At 44.7% G+C, this 18038-nt stretch overlaps 1 protein-coding gene across 4 annotated transcripts; it reads right to left on the minus strand.

Annotated features, from left to right (window-relative positions):
• Positions 1–210: 210 nt before the first annotated feature.
• On the minus strand, positions 211–17883 carry LOC106604853 (carnosine synthase 1). Of its 4 annotated transcripts, none has more exons than XM_014199913.3 (10): positions 17762–17883; positions 12833–12861; positions 10836–11010; positions 10126–10215; positions 8838–9286; positions 8540–8750; positions 8268–8353; positions 5792–6023; positions 4899–5176; positions 211–4716 (listed from the first exon to the last, which is right to left on the minus strand). In XM_014199913.3, exons 2-10 carry the CDS (start codon positions 12833–12835, stop codon positions 3151–3153), a joined length of 3090 nt encoding a protein of 1029 aa, XP_014055388.1. In that variant the 5' UTR covers positions 12836–12861; positions 17762–17883; the 3' UTR covers positions 211–3150. The 4 variants fall into 4 exon arrangements, with proteins under 4 accessions (XP_014055388.1, XP_014055386.1, XP_014055385.1 ...); XM_014199911.3 differs by having other exon boundaries at positions 17767–17872; XM_014199910.3 differs by having other exon boundaries at positions 12833–12933; positions 17767–17866.
• Positions 17884–18038: the final 155 nt, after the last annotated feature.

The following is an 18038-nucleotide window of genomic DNA, read 5'->3' on the forward strand; positions in this document are numbered from 1 at the left end:
CAAAAGCAAAAACAAGTCTCTCTTTCACTTAGTAAAATAACTCTGACTCACTTAACCTCTTCATCACCCCATCTACACAAAGTAGAGAAAACGGGTTTGAGACTACAGGGGGTTTGTATGGTGCGTTGAAGCTCTGCTTACAGATGTATTTAATTAATACATCCATTTCACAAAAAAAATGTCAACAAACAAAGAAAAGTTAAGAGTCTGTTGATTTGAATGTTTATTGTATTTTACATAACACAGGAAATTTACATTTACATTTGAATCAGAACAGTAGCTGAATCAAAACACTTGATCTTGATTCAAAACTTTGTTAAAGAAAAAGTAATTTCCACACCAGTTATTGCTTGTCAATATAACTAAGGAACAGAAAAATCACTTTAAATCTGTGTTAACTTTAAGGCCTTGTTCTCCATTACTCGCATATGGTTAAATTATTTATGACGCATATATTTGTAAAACAATGTGTTAATCTAAAAATTACATTCATATCTGTGATGTTACATATCAATAACACATTCATAATCAGAGGCACTGAAACTTAACAAATAAAGCAATTAACAAAACATGAACACATTAAGTTAATACAAAAGTTTGGATTTGGGGATTTTTTGAAATTTGTTTTGGATTTAGTGATGTAATCTGGCTCGGTTGTTTTATTCTTTAACTTTCCTGTCACACCTCCTTTTCGAAGAAAAGTTAGAAGTGCCTGCTACTATATAATTCCCAAATATTACCTCAGAAATACATAAACAATCAGAAACAGAAGAAGCAGGAAATCCTTAACCTTTTGACTACTGTAACCCTTGTCTGGGGGGTACTGAGGGATGGCATCTCAGTTTCATCAAACCTACTCAGTACACCTGACACCAGACCGCAAATGCCACACCAGACACTAACTGCCAAGATGAGGTCTTGTTCCGGGGTCAACGCATTTGCAATGGTGAAACTGCCTTAATTGACTTCCATAACACACTGCTTTTATGGGCTAAGACGGAGGAAAATGGGTGTGAGTATGTGGAGTAATTAAATCTCAATTTCCGTACTCTTTAAGTTACTTATTTTGGGGTGGAACAACCTTTCACCTCAACCTTGCTAATTTAGACGAACTTCACACGACATCTAACTAAAAATGAGGGAGGCAGTGTTCCAGAATTCCACATTTTCCAAGTAGTTCAAACTTGCCGACCCCGCAGACATCACCTCTGAGCCAAGATTTAGAAGGTTCCGCAATCAGCACCCCTGTCCACCTGTTCCAGCTATTGCACTGCTCTCCTCAAACCCCCTTCCTCAAAATCTTCCATCTTCTTCTGCTCTTCCTTCATGTAACTATTTAGCTAACGACACTGACCTACTGTATGTGTAATATAACGACCCCCTCCCACCCGTTCCAACCCTGGACTGCTATGTGTTCAGTGTGCAGGCTATTAATCAACGTCTATGGCTGGATTATAATGTAGTAGGGTCGTTCCACCAATTAGGTGCCTTTTGAGTAGTGCAACTTAGTGAACAAAAAAACTTATTTCATATATTTTAAGATTGTCATAAAGAGCACATGTTCAACTTAATGAAAAACATCCCCATCTCAAAACAAATGACTATAGTAAGTGCCTAGTAAAGTAACAGGGTTGACAACTTCATCTTAAAAATCAGCCATAAATCCCCTTGTGACCGGGGGAATGGAAGCTTGTTGTGTGCAGCAGGGAGGGGCAATTGTATGCAAACTTCCCAATTTTTTTCTTCTAAATTGTCTCCCTCTATGGGCACCCTTTGCGGGGTCGGTTTAAACGGATGCATCCGTTTTTCAGGGAAATGGAAAGAGGACCTGTGTTGCGACATCTTAACTCCTCCACATTTACTGGACTGGTTCAACAGTCCAAAGAGGACCTCCCCCGACAGTTTCCCCCCCCCCCCCCCCCATCAGGACCAGAAAGAAATAAACGCCACTCAGGTGTTTCTAATAAGCCTATTACATTAGATTAATCTATGGGTAACAGGGTTGACATGTTATGCTCAACCAGCTACATTTTCCACCACAAACACCAGAAAATGGCCAAAAAGAATAGAACCAGCTCATCTGTTTTATATATTTCAAAATTAATAGTTTCACCAATTAGAACGAGAGTTCAGTTCAGGTAACAGGGTTGACTTTAAAATAAGGGACAGGGTTTTTTGTAGCCTGACGACCCACACTAAATTATTCCGCTGCTCTGTCGTTCCCTACATACTTTAGTATGAGACTGCCATCATTGAAGTCGCTTGTTGTGATGAGGGGCGTCGTAGTCACTAGCATTTGGATCGTCGCTAAATATTGGTAGCCAGGTATTCTTTTATTTTTTATTACTTAAAATTAATCACTAATTACATGAAATAAATAATCATCTTCAGAAATGACTTTTAAATGCCACTTCATTTAATATGACAGGCTTTTAAAATTCAATATTTGTGCACTACTTAAAATATCAAAGGGACGCAAAAGGCACTCATTTTGTGGAATGACCCAGTAGAGTAGACTGCTGATGCCACAACCTAATAGATAGCAGGGTTGGGTTCAATTCGAATTGAATGCTGTCAATTCAGGAAGTTAACCAACATTCTAATTCAATAATTTGACCAAGGGCCTCTATTTTTATTTTTTATGACTTCAATAAAATGAGAAGTAGAAGCTATTTATTTAAAACGTTTTTCAATTGTTTTATTTAAATCACTTCCTGAACCCTGGTAGATAGATAAGACACCCAATACCCTATTCTCTCCAATCACTGAAGATTATACCTTTTTGAAACTTGTATTGTATTCCTGAGATGGTCCCTAAAATTTAAGTGAGAAAAATTGAAAGGTCGTGAGATATGTTTTGATATATCATGAGTGTTTTTTCTTGCTGTGATGTACCTTTTAAGCTAACTAAACTAACCCTTACCCCTAGTACAAAAACCCACCGGCACAAAGCATACACGAACTAAACATGGGTTCTATTCAGAAGGGTCCAATGTTAGGAACAAACATTTAGACAGTACTAAAACACATATGCTTCTCTGTCATGCAGAATAAGGAATCGATTTTTGTATTATTTTGATCTGTGAGTAAAATCTAAACATTGCACCCTCCTGAACAAACCCCGGGTGCTTCTCCCACCTGACTTCCTGTCTAACTGAAGTGGGACAGGAAGTACCCCAGGTCGTAGCGTGGAGGACAGTGCAGGCCTAACCCCTGGCAGAGGGCGAGGAGGCGTTGGCGAGCGTTGGCGGCGTTGTGGGCGTCTCTCACGCCGACATTACAGAAGGGCTCCTCGTACTCCCCAGAGATCAATTCATCCTCCTCAGCCAGCTCGTTCAGCCACAGCGCCCCGTCCTGGTGCAGCCCTCGCAGGCGCTCAGGGCTGGCTGTGCTTCTCAGGGCCTGGAGGTGCTGGGACACCACCACCATCACCCCAGCAAAGTGGCCTCTGGCTGGGAGCGCTGTGGCCGAGGGCAGGCATGGACGCACCCCACAGGACACCATGAAGGCGGCCATCAGGATGTCCACGCCGTACAGCTGCCGGATCCAGTCGCGCAGGTAGAAGCCGCCCATGCGGGCGTTGATCTCGATGAGCCTCGGGCCCACCTCTGTCATCTTCAGCTCAACGTTGAACACGCCGTCTTGCAGGCCGCAGCCCAGGCAGGCGTGGTGCGCCGCGCGGATCAGCTGAGCGCGCTTGTCCGGCGCCAGCCCCGAGGGCATCTGGGAGGCCGTCTCGGTGAAAGCCGGGGCACGGGTGGGGCCATTGTCGGACACGAAAGCGCCCTCCAGTCGCCCCTCGAACAGTACCACGTCCACGTCGTGCTCTGTGCCTCCCACGTACTCCATGAGGGTCATGGCGTTGCCCCAGCCCAGGCCAATGCCAGGGTAGTCTGTCTCCTCGCGGAGGTCCCCTCCGATCCTCTCAAAGTGTGCCAGGCTTTCCTCCAGAGAGCCCACCTTCCTCACGCCCACCGCCCCGGCCCCATACTCCAGCTTCATGACGGCAGGGAACCTCACCACCCCTACACTGGCCCCACCAGGCCCCCCCTCCCCCCCACTGGCTGCCTTCTCCAGATCCAGGGCGCTCTCCACATGGATACAGGGAACAGCATAGGAAGAAGGGGAGGGAGAAAGGAGGGGAGCGGAGGGCCGGAAAGTGCCAAAGGACAGTGAGAAGGATGAGGAAGCTGAGGCGGATGAAGAGGTAGGGGCGGTAGTGTCGGGTTTGCCCATTGCCTCATTGAAGAGATCCCCCCTGTCAAAATCGGCCATAGCTCTCATGCTATCCCCTTCCATGTTGACCATGCCGTTGACCATACCGTTGTGCTGTCTTCCTCTCCTCTCACCTTCTCTAAACTCAACCAGGCCATCCGCCTGACCAGAGGGTTGCTCAACACTGGTCAGGTTAGTCCCAGTAGACTTCCGTAAGCCCAGGAGGTGCCTGTGGGTGCGGCTCTTCTCCTTCGCGATGCGGATGGCCTCGGGGGGAGGCCCCCTGAGCCCCAGCCTATTACAGACCAGAGACGTCAGCACCACGCAGTCATCCCAGAAACACACGCAGCCATCAGGACGGAGCCCAGAGGACAACAACCAATCACAAATGCGGGAGCAGTGCTGGTCGTCACGGCGGTGGTCGGGCAGGTCTGGCAGGGGCAGGAAGTGGTCGACCAACTGGGAGGCGAAGTGGGCGGGGTCACAGTCCACCAGCAGGATCTGATTGGAGGGGAAGGAGTTGGTGAGGTCAGTTCAGCACATTAGCATAACTGGCTAACCAGTAACCATTAATGTGTCATTTAATCAGACTTTGCAATGCAGTAAAATGCACTTCTAAAATAGCTGAAAAGTTGCTGCGATGTATTCACTTTCACTAGTTCATTCCCCATGTAGACATTCACCTTGAGTTTGTACTTTTTGGCTGCTCCCCAAATGAACTTCTTACTGTGTCCTCCAGCTCCCACCACCAGCACAGTCTTCTCCTGCATCAGGTAGTACTGGGAGCGGAGGAGGGGGGTGAGGAGGAGGGTGCCCCTACTCCACCCCTCTATCCCACTGTCACATCCCTCCAGCCCCATCCCTTGCTCCGGGAAGGAGGAGCGGAGACAGAGGGAGGGGTGGAGGCCAAGGACAACAGGGCTGATGATGTAACCATCCATGGTGAAGAGGAGGTCTACGCCTAGGAGAGAGGGAGTGGAATGGAGGTAGAGAGAGAGAGAGAGAGAGAGAGTGGAATGGAGGTAGAGAGAGAGAGAGAGAGAGAGAGAGAGGGAGTGGAATGGAGGTAGAGAGAGAGAGGGAGTGGAATGGAGGTAGAGAGAGAGAGGGAGTGGAATGGAGGTAGAGAGAGAAAGGGAGTGGAATGGAGGTAGAGAGAGAGAGGGAGTGGAATGGAGGTAGAGAGAGAGAGGGAGTGGAATGGAGGTAGAGAGAGAGAGGGAGTGGAATGGAGGTAGAGAGAGAGGGAGTGGAATGGAGGTAGAGAGAGAGGGAGTGGAATGGAGGTAGAGAGACAGAGGGAGTGGAATGGAGGTAGAGAGACAGAAGGAGTGGAATGGAGGTAGAGAGACAGAGGGAGTGGAAGGGTCAGACAGCAGCTCAGGGAGACACAGGAGTGTTGACAGAGTGAGACTTGTGATGGTATAAGTAGACCCATGTTTTCAGAGAGGCTTCGACATCAATCTGCAGTAATCTACATCAAGTCATAGATCAACTCAGACGGCTTCATGCTACATTAGAGGGAAAGCTTTGGAAGGAAGTCAACACACACACACACACACACACTCGCACGCACCTATCATGTCGGTCTGGGCACCCGCTCCACCACGCAGTTCCGCAGACATGCTTGACTCTGTTTCCATGACAACACGAAGGCAGGACAGGGCGGTGTCCGTTGCTAAGCGATGGAGAGAAGTTGCCATGGTAGGGTCAGTGAAACCGCACTCTAATAGGGTGGTCTCCAAGGACTGAGAGAGGGAGTGGCTGTGAGAGAGAGGGGCGTCGGACACACCCACTCTACACACCAACTGAGGGAGAGGGATAGAGAGTGAGGGGGAGGGAAAGGAGAGAGCAGTTAGTGAAAAGGTAATGGATTTCAAACAAACATTGCAGTTAATGTATATGGTCTTTTACAGGAATTTGTCTCACTTTCCCAAGTTAGACATTTACAGAGCTATATATATATATATATATATATATATATATATATATATATATATAATATATATATATATATATATATAGCTCTGTAAATACACACGTACATACATATACACATACATAGATAGATATATAGATGTATCTATCTATACACATATATCTCTATCCATCTATACACATATATCTCTATCCATCTACAGTGGGGGAAAAAAGTATTTGATCCCCTGCTGATTTTGTACGTTTGCCCACTGACAAAGAAAGGATCAGTCTATAATTTTAATGGTAGGTTTATTTGAACAGTGAGAGAGAGAATAACAACAAAAATATCCAGAAAAACGCATGCCAAAAATGTTATAAATTGATTTGCATTTTAATGAGGGAAATAAGTATTTGACCCCCTCTCAATCAGAAAGATTTCTGGCTCCCAGGTGTTTTTTATACAGGTAACGAGCTGAGATTAGGAGCACACTCTTAAAGGGAGTGCTCCTAACCGCAGCTTGTTACCTGTAAAAAAGACACCTGTCCACAGAAGCAAATCAATCAATCAGATTCCAAACTCTCCACCATGGCCAAGACCAAAGAGCTCTCCAAGGATGTCAGGGACAAGATTGTAGACCTACACAAGGCTGGAATGGGCTACAAGACCATCGCCAAGCAGCTTGGTGAGAAGGTGACAACAGTTGGTGCGGTTATTCGCAAATGGAAGAAACACAAAAGAACTGTCAATATCCCTCGGCCTGGGGCTCCATGCAAGATCTCACCTCGTGGGGTTGCAATGATCATGAGAACGGTGAGGAATTAGCCCAGAACTACACGGGAGGATCTTGTCAATGATCTCAAGGCAGCTGGGACCATAGTCACCAAGAAAACAATTGGTAACACACTACGCCGTGAAGGACTGAAATCCTGCAGCGCCCGCAAGGTCCCCCTGCTCAAGAATACATATACATGCCCGTCTGAAGTTTGCCAATGAACATCTGAATGATTCAGAGGACAACTGGTGAAAGTGTTGTGGTTAGATGAGACCAAAATGGAGCTCTTTGGCATCAACTCAACTCGCCGTGTTTAGAGGAGGAGGAATGTTGCCTATGACCCTAAGAACACCATCTCCACCTTCAAACATGGAGGTGGAAACATTATGCTTTGGGGGTGTTTTTCTGCTAAGGGGACAGGACAACTTCACCGAATCAAAGGGACGATGGACGGGGCCATGTACCGTCAAATCTTGGGTGAGAACATCCTTCCCTCAGCCAGGGCATTGAAAATGGGTCGTGGATGGGTATTCCAGCATGACAATGACCCAAAACACACGGCCATGGCAACAAAGGAGTGGCTCAAGAAGAAGCACATTAAGGTCCTGGAGTGGCCTAGCCAGTCTCCAGACCTTAATCCCATAGAAAATCTGTGGAGGGAGCTGAAGGTTCGAGTTGCCAAACATCAGCCTCGAAACCTTAATGACTTGGAGAAGATCTGCAAAGAGGAGTGGGACAAAATCCCTCCTGAGATGTGTGCAAACCTGGTGGTCAACTACAAGAAACGTCTGACCTCTGTGATTGCCAACAAGGGTTTTGCCACCAAGTACTAAGTCATGTTTTGCAGAGGGGTCAAATACTTATTTCCCTCATTAAAATGCAAATCATTTTATAACATTTTTGACATGCGTTTTTCTGGATTTTTTTGTTGTTATTCTGTCTCTCACTGTTCAATTAAACCTACCATTAAAATTATAGACTGATCATTTCTTTGTCAGTGGGCAAACGTACAAAATCAGCAGGGGATCAAATAATTCCCCCCCCCCCACCCCTGTATACACATATCTCTATCCATCTATACACATGTATCTCTATCCATCTATACACATGTATCTCTATCCATCTATACACATGTATCTCTATCTATACACAAATACACACACACACACACACACACACACACACACCACACACACACACACACACACACACACACACACACACACACACACACACACACACACACACACTATAGGTTTACAGTATTGAGGGTCAATACAAATTGTGATGCACATAGTCAATATTTCATTTCTCTCTCCTACCTCGTTCTCTCTCGTTCTCTCTCTCTCTTTCGCTCACCTTGTAGAGGAGAGGCAGGTCCAGAGGTGAGCGACTTACGATGGCACACAGTCTGAAGGACAGGTCTGGAACCTGAGGCCTGCAGTCTGACACACACACACAACAACTACTACTTCACTATGATAACACCAAGAGGATGTGGTAATGGCCGTAGTACATCACATTGTACTAGAGTCCTTACAAGTCATGTGAGGACCACATTCAAATAATCATGAAAATAAGGTCCTTAAACCTCGAACTACCCCCATCTGTCCCAGACTCAAAGCCCTCACCGGTGTACTGTTCCCAGGTGCGGTCCTCTACCCGCGGCCCAGGCTTCAGTGGGGAGCAGTAGGCCTCCAGCAGCACTGCCTCTCCAGGGAGGAGCTGGGGCAGGAGATAACCTACCTTGGCCCAGACCTCATCCCTGTTGTTCCTGGACAAGTAGACAGGGGGTGAGGTTGCCTCGCCCACGAACGTCCCACCACTGCGCCTGAGCACCACCTATACACAAAGTGAAAGGAAAGCTTGAGGATTTGTGTACCTTTACACAAAGGCTGACTAAAATATCCTCTAAGAAACAGGACATACACTCTCAGATCCCTTCATATCCTCAGACTCCAGGAAAGAGTCCACCTTGTTTCGGACGGAGTTCATCCCTCCCTCCACCCCCTTTTCCAGGTGCACCACCTCCACCCCTCCTGTCCTGCCCTCATCCAGTCCCATCTGTCCCGGGGGCAACAGTAAGGCCAGCGTCGGGGGGCAATGGATCTTGGCCTTTTGCAGCAGAACCCTGGTGGTCAGAACATCCCCCCAGAATCGACACAGTGCGCCGGAACCTCCGCTTGGGCAGTCTGTCTCCCGGGTCACTTCCTCCTCAGCCCAAGGGTCACATGACAGGAAGTAGGTGACCTTGCGAGGGGGGTTGAAGTTGGAGAGGAAAGTGCGGCCTCCCAAGTCAAAGGTGACAGCCTTGTGGACCAGGAGGGAGGGGGAGGAGTGAGAGAGCCAGGACGGAGAAAGACACAGGAGAGCATCTCCTAGAGAGAAGAAGAGAGAAATGGGTGGGGTAGAGAGACCGAGGGGGGTGGGGTGTGTGAAAGGGGTAAACGAGAGAGAGAAAGAGGGAGGGACAGAAGGAGCGGGTAATGGGGAAAGTGTGGTAGAGAGAAATTGGATTGGGGTAAGAGAGAGAGAGAGAGAGAGAGAGAGAGAGGAGAGGGGAAGGGAGGGAAGAGAGATTCTTGACCGGTCACAGCTTTCCATGAAAATATAGAAAAAGGTCAAAAGTCATAGAAGCCTGTCAACTAAAGTGTAAAGTGTTTTAGTCTGTTATTGGTCATAACAGTGACAAAGCAGGAAGGAGAATGACTATTTATGTATAAATAGAGTAATGAAGGGCAGTGACAATCTCATTAAATGTCAACCTGCACTAGTGATCTTTTCCCTCAACCTTTTGGCCATCAGTCTAAAATTAGAACCATCACTGTTAGACTCAGAGCTTTTCTCTCTAGGGGGCGATTATGTTATTTGATAATGACACCAATGAATCCCATAAAAGGATTACCATTCCAACATTTATTTTCCCGGCGATCTGGCAAGGCGAAGTTGAGGTCCATAGATGGTGAAGAAAGCCTTGTTCAAGCTAACACCATTATGGGAGGCACTAAGGAACACTTGGAAGACCTCTTGGAAAACACTTTGGCACATACTTTGAAAGGAGGGGTGTATGTTTTAACTATTGCTCTGGCCAAATAGGCTTTTACATTGAATTACTGTCAGACTTCTACAGGTTAGCACAAGCTGGTACTGGTTGGTATAAAGTGCCAAATTATACATTTGGTTGTGTTTCCTGTCTGGCTGTGTTCTGCTAGCGTACCTGGGCTCCGTTGGCCTGCCTCCAACAGCAGAGAGAGGTAGGGGAGGGGGGATCCCAAAACACAGACACACAGCTCAGAGTGACTCATACCTAGAAGAGAAGGAAAACAGTACAACAGCCATTAGTGGCAAGGTCGAATTCCCCATGCATCAGTGCAGCCCTTCACTATGTAATAGAAAGTAGTTAATGAATGTTAGCCAATACAAAAGTTAGGTCCAAAAACAACCATATAGGGGCCAGCAAATATGGCAGGTCATCTTAGCTCATTGAAGGACCCACAACCTTATTGCTTACACCCCCATAGTCCTCTGGCCCTTTCCCCTTTGCAAACACTAAATGGGTAGGGGATAGGGGAAGGGGCTCGGAGCTAGGGTCTTGCCTAGGGTTGTTTTTGGACCAGGTAAGAGTAAACGGAAACACACCTGTTCACCTAGTAGCCCATTGACATATAGTACTAAACTCACTTGGTCTGGGTGACTCTGTGCAGGATAAGATCCAGTGTTTGTGATAGGTTCACCTGGCCTGGGGGCTTAACTCAGGTGGTTCAAACATTCAGAGCGTTGCAGATAGAAAGGTAAGGTCATAGAGCGGCCACAATTCCCATGTCATAGGGATTGTAATAAACAGCGTCCAGTGTCTTTCTAGCCTGGTACATTTCTATCTGCGTCATCCTGTACGTTTCAGCCGGGTGATCGTAGCCCGGGTCTCACCCTGTGGCAGGTCCTGTGTTTCAGGCAGGTCGATCTCCCTCAGAGCCTCTTGCAGGGTCTGGAACAGCGCCACCTCCTGGTTGGAGGACCATACCCTCGGTCCCCCAGTAGCACATCCTCCTGGAGAGGAGAGGAGGCTGGGGACAACGGTGGTGGGGAGAGAGCTGAGAGAGAGCTGTGGGAGACAGGGTGTGCGGAGAGACATAACATAAATGTTAAAAGGATACATGTTGAGAGAAGGAGACGGAGAAAGAGAAGGGGTCGTCAAAGGGATTGTAAAATGAGGGAACAGATGGATGTTCAGGGAGAAAAGAGGACAAAATGGTGATCCTGAGCCAGAATAACGAGCCATTATAGCTTACTACTGATTTATAAACTAATCTACAAATAACTACTTATAAACCATTTACAAACCCTCCATTAACTGTTTTTCCTTGATGTAAAAGCATGAATATGTCTTACCAAACACTGTCTGAGAGGAACATGAACGTCAGAGTGCCACTGATACTGTTAAACACATGCCACTGGCAGCTGTGTGTGTACATCAAACCCATGTAGTAAACACACCCATTCATTCCACACACACACACACACACACACACACACACACACACACACACACACACACACACACACACACACACACACACAAAGTTATGGATTTGACTTTAAACACACATTCATTCCAACAAAAGCATTGATTGATTGATATGTCGACCAGCAAACTTTGTTAAATACTAAGATCTCTCTCTTCTGGTCTGGTTATATGGGTATTAAGATAATCAAATCAGTTGTATCCTTGAGGGGGAAAAAAAAACTTTGTTTGAAGTTGATATTTATTTTTTATTTTTTTTACAGAAAATTATATCTTAGAATCTTTGAGTTAGCTGACTAAATCATTAAAACGTGCATTGTAAAATTCTCCGGGGCTCTCTCTACTTCAATACCAGGTTGTGTGGGCGCTCAGATTAGATACGGTACAAACAAACCACATGCATTGTTATGCAAAACCATCACCTACACAGCAACGGCATTGTTTGGCGTGCAATCATGTGAGAACAATACACACGGTCCACTTGTTCTCCTTCAACTCTCGTCACCCTCTCTTTGTCCTCCTTCCTCCTTCACCCCTCTCTCCCTCTGTTTGCCCATCACCAGATATGTTTATTTACATGTTTATTTTTTATTTCTCTTCTAATGACCTAGACACCTGAAGGGTTATAACTCTACTGTTTAATTCCCACCACCATATACTTGTAGAGCTCCAGTAGTTTGCTGCCTCAGAGTAATATCTTGTCAAAGAATGCCAAGGTTTTCAGTTTCACATACTGTATAAGACATTCAATGAAACTATAAATACTTATTGGCACCGCAGAAAATACAGCCCCACCTCTCGCTCAGCATTACTTGCACTGTAACCTATGTAAATCAAACTTGACACTCTAAATTTAACACGATACGCACAGACCCACTGACACTCTCTCTTTCACACACAGACAACAGGCAGAACTGTAACGGTTCCCGAGATTAACAGTCGCAGCTGCTTTCCCTCCAATCTCTCCCTATTCCTCTCTACAGCATTCTCTCAGCAGCCTCGCTCATTACACCTAGTCCTTCAGTCTCTGCCACCCTGTCTTAGTCTCTTTCATTCCTCACTCTATCAGCGATTCCCTCACAGACATTACTGTCAAACATAAAATGTCTTGTAAAACATCAAATGTCTTGTATTTCAACACATACATGTGGCACTCAATTGCGTTTGCATGCTAAATACTGCAAAAACTATTCAAACAATTGCTAAAATGTAATAAAATGCAGAGCAAGAAGAAGCAGACCTTTTATCATGCAATAACATACAACAACTATCACGTTCCCACAATTATAGGAGAAACGTTGCAGAAAAGCTCAAGAAAACTTCCTTAAAATAGAAACATTGAAGACCTGCAGATATAAGCTCACATCAACGTTCAGGCAACAACTCTCCTGATTAAACTCACCATAGTGTCTGCAGTGACCAAGTGGCAACCTGGAAATGACAGAAAGAGAAAGAAAGTGAGAGGGTAAGGTAACGGAGGGAGGGAGGGAGGAAGGGAGCAAGCTGGAAAGCGTCAGAGGAGGGAGGGGGCAGAAAGAGGAAAAGTGGAGCATACGGATAGCAGAGAAGAAGAGTACAAGTAAAAACATGACAGATGACATGCTATAAAACCTGTCTGTTTTCTTGTATAATATATTGTAAAAAGCCCATGTGAGCCTAATAAATCTAAGTGGCAGTATTATTAGTACGGTGACCTATAGGCTATTTATAAACAAACACATTGTGAGACCCAAGGCACTTCCATAGACCTTAGATATCACAGTAATACCAACCTCTTGTTCTGTTGTGATACCCTGCCATGCAAATGATGCTACGGATGTTACATCCCCAATTACATGTAAATACTTATTGGCGTAGTCGGCAACTTAAATGGGCAAGTTGACTTTCCATCGTTCAATCCCTTTCCGTAATTGAAGAAAGTCAATACAACTTAACTCTCTAAAAGAACAATGGTAAATCACTTGTACACCAAACACATTACACAGACATTATAGGCTACCCTTTTTCAACCCTGGTTAAGGCTGTGGCGGTCATGAAATTGTGTCAGCCGGTAACCGTCATGTAAATAACTGTCGGTCTCACGGTAATTGACTGTTAACCTGTTAGGGCTAGGGGGCAGTATTGACACGGCCGGATAAAAAATCGTACCCGATTTAATCTGGTTACTACTCCTGCCCAGTAACTAGAATATGCATATAATTATTGGCTTTGGATAGAAAACACCCTAAAGTTTCTAAAACTGTTTGAATGGTGTCTGTGAGTATAACAGAACTCATATGGCAGACAAAAACCTGAGAAGATTCCTTACAGGAAGTGCCCTCTCTGACAAGTTCTTGTTCTTCTTGGCTCTGTTTATTGAAAGCTGAGGATCTTTGCTGTAACGTGACACTTCCTACGGCTCCCATAGGCTCTCAGAACCCGGGAAAAAGCTGAATGATATCGAGGCAGCCCCTGGCTGAAAAACATTAGCGCGTTTGGATAGTGGCCGGTCAGATTACTATGAGACTCAGGCTCGTGCACGAGGGGATCCCATGCTTTTATTTTCTCTCTCTTTGAACGTAAACACGCTTTCTCGGTCGGAATATTATCGCTTTTTTACGAGAAAAATGGCATAAAAATGGATTTTAAACAGCGGTTGACATGCTTCGAAGTACGGTAATGGAATATTTAGAATTTTTTTGTCACGAAATGCGTCGTGCGCCTGACCCTTATTTACACTTCGGATAGTGTCTTGAACGCACGAACAAAACGGCGCTATTTGGATATAACTATGGATTATTTTGAACCAAACCAACATTTGTTATTGAAGTAGAAGTCCTGGGAGTGCATTCTGACGAAGAACAGCAAAGGTAATAACATTTTTCTTATAGTAAATCTGACTTTGGTGAGGGTATGGGGGGGTATGCTAGTTCTGAACGTCACATGCTAATGTAAAAAGCTGGTTTTTGATATAAATATGAACTTGATTGAATAAAACATGCATGTATTGTATAACAATGTCCTAGGGTTGTCATCTGATGAAGATCATCAAAGGTTAGTGCTGCATTTAGCTGTGGTTTGGGTTTATGTGACATTATATGCTAGCTTGAAAAATGGGTGTCTGATTATTTCTGGCTGGGTACTCTGCTGACATAATCTAATGTTTTGCTTTCGTTGTAAAGCCTTTTTGAAATCGGACAGTGTGGTTAGATTAACGAGAGTCTTGTCTTTAAAATGGTGTAAAATAGTCATATGTTTGAGAAATTGAAGTAATAGCATTTCTAAGGTATTTAAATAACGCGCCACAGGATTCCACTGGCTGTTACGTAGGTGGGACGATTTCTTCCCACTGGCCCTAGAGAAGTTAACATGAACACGCCGAGCATCTCTGGGCTTCCATGCTTCGCCCACAAGCCACTGATGCAGACCTTTGGACCATTTACATTTTTAAAAAGTCTAATAAAACCATTTAATATAGCCTACACTATCACAATAAATCCATTATTTATTTAAGGCAGGTCTGAAGAAACATTATATGAAGAAAATGTAGTCTATTTCAGAAGAACAAAATAGCCTATTCTGAGTCGTCCTTATGTATTTTTATTGAACCTTTATTTAACTAGGCAAGTCAGTTAGGAACAAATTCTTATTTACAATGATGGCCTACCCTGGCAAACCCGGACGACGCTGGGCCAATTGCGCCGCCATATGGGACTCCCAATCACGGCCGGATGTGATGCAGCCTGGATTCGAACCAGACACCGCCGTGAAGCATCTTGTACTAAGATGCAGTGCCTTTGACCGCTGCACACACTTCATTAGCCTCTCATTCACAATTTGACAAGCACTTAATAGTCTCATCCATCAGACTATTCTCAATTTAATCTGGTCTTTACATATAGCCTACTAATATACAGCTCCTTCCAAAATAATTCACACCCCTTGACTTTTTCCACTTTGTTGTGTTACAGCCTGAATTTAAAATGAATTAAATTAAGATCGTGTTCGTGGCCTACACACAATACTCCATAATGTCAAAGTGAAATTATGTTTATAGAAATGTTTACAAATGAAAAGCTGAAATGTCTTGAGCACAGGATGTTTGTGGCACCTTAATTGGAGAGAATGGGCTCGTGGTAATGACTGGAGCGGAATCAGTGGAATGGTATCAAATACAATCAATCACATGGTTTCCAGCTGTTTGAAGCCTTCCATTTTCCCCGTATCCGGCCATTATTATGAACTGTTCTGCCCTCAGAAGCCTCCACTGGTCTTGAGTCAATAAGTATTCAACCCCTTTGTTATGATGCCTAAATAACGTCAGGAGTAAAAATGTGCTTTACTAGTCACATAAGTTGCATGGATAATGTGCATAATAGTGCTTAACATGATTTTATATTGAATACCTCATCTCTGTAACCCAAACATGAAATTATCTGTAAGGCCCCTCAGTCGAGCAGTGAATTTCAAACACAGATTCAACCGCAAAGACCAGGGATGTTTTCTAATGCCTCGCAAAGGGCACCTACTGGTTGATGGGTAAAAAATAAACAGACATTGAATATCCCTTTGAGCATGGTGAAGTTATTAATTACACTTTGGATGGTGGATCAATACACCCAGTCACTACAAAGATACAGGCGTCCTTCCTAACTCAGTTGCCAGAGGGGAAGGCAATCGCTTAGGAATTTCACCATGAGGTCAATGGTGACTTTACAACAGTTACAGAGTTACATGGTTGTGATAGGAGAAAACTGAAGATGGATCAACAACATTGTAGTTACTCCACAGTACTAACCTGAACGACAGTGTGAAAAGAAGGAAGCTTTTACATCACGTGTCAAACTCAGTCCACGGAGGGCTGAGTGTCTCCGGGTTTTCGATCCTCCCTTATACTTGATTGATGAATTAAGGTCACTAATTAGTAAGGAACTCCCTTCTCCTGGTTGTCTAGGTCTTAATTGAAAGGCAAAACCAAAAACCAGCAGACACTAGGCCCTCCATGGAATGAGTTTGACACCCCTGCTGTACAGAATTAAAATATTACAAAACATGCATCCTGTTTGCACTAAGGCACTAAATTAAAATACAAAGCGGAATGATTTTGGGGCAAATCCAACACAACACATCACTGAGTACCGTTGAGTTTTTTTTAAGGATAAAAATAAATGGAATATAGAGCTAAGCACTGGCAAAATCCTAGAGGAAAACCTGGTTCAGTCTGCTTTCCAAAAGACACTGGGAGACAAATTCACCTTTCAGCAAGACAATAACCTAAAACACAAGACCAAATATACACTGGTGTTGCTTACCAAGAAGACAGTGAATGTTCCTGAGTGGCCTAGTTACAGTTGTGACTTAAATTGGCTTGAAAATCTCTGGCAAGACTTATAAACGGCTGTCTAGCAATGATCAAAAGCCAACTTGACAGAGCTTGAAGAATATTAAAAGGAATAATGTGCAAATATTGTACAATCCAGGTGTTCAAAGCTCTTAGAGACTTACCCAGAAAGACTCACAGCTGTAATTACGGCCAAAGGTGATTATAACATGTATTGATTCAGGGGTGTGAATACTTATGTAAATTAGATATTTAATTTTTCATGTTTTCACTTTCTCATTATGGGGTATTGTGTGTAGATGGGTGAGGGAAAAAAAATATTTAATCTATTTTGAATTCAGGCTGTAACAACAACAAAATGTGGAATAAGTCAAAGGTGGGATCCTCCTCTTTTCAATAGAGGCCATCAAAACTCTTGTTTTCTCACGCAATTGCATAGAATAGCCTATAGAAATGTTGAGCAACATGGGCTCATAGGAACACATTTCATCCCACGCATCAACCAGCTATGAGGAGCTGGCTCTCGCTGCCCAATAGGTGATCCTATCCCGCTCAAACTCTGATTGCCAGGGCTCTCAAATACTTAATTCGATTTCCGATTGCATTTATGTCAGCGTGATTCGAAGGAAAAACAGAGCACTGACTACCAGGCCATTAGCGACTGGCTGTTAGGAAGTTTGGTAGGCTATTAATGACCATCAGCGGCATCAGAGCGCAGTTTTGGAGAAGACTAGTTACCATGACTCAGCGGTGATGTGGCATTTGACTGCGGTCATGACTCGCGACTGCCGGTGTGGCGATAATACGACGCCATAACAGCCCAACCCTGGTTGTTGTTGCCCTTTAAGTCAGCCAATCTGTCTGAAGCTTGCCAATGTAAACAGACGGAGGAGATTGCGGGCGTCCAGGACAGGCGTTGATTGGCAGCGGTCTAAGGAGCCAGGCAGTACCCCTGCTCCACCTCTGCCAGCCCTGTACAGGGCGAGTGTCAACTAAGGGACGATCCCCTACCGTACCAGGTGCCATGGAGGTGTAGGATAGGGATGGCGGAGAAAGGTACAGTCCGACACTATCAGTACGTCTCACTACTTCAAACAGCCTCGACCTGCCGGCCTCCCTGGCTCTTAGACACTGAAAACACACAACACAGACAAAAGTAATGTTGTCAGAAGTAACAGTTATCAACCTAATGATTGATGCGAACAGGTGTGTATGTTTACTGTTGCTGAGTCACTAACCTTGTTCACCGGACACTTCCTCGCTATGCGCAATTAGCTTGGGGACGAGG

This window comes from Salmo salar, chromosome 05 (genome assembly GCF_965601325.2).
Source record: "Salmo salar chromosome 05, fSalSal1, whole genome shotgun sequence".
NCBI lineage: Eukaryota > Metazoa > Chordata > Actinopteri > Salmoniformes > Salmonidae > Salmo > Salmo salar.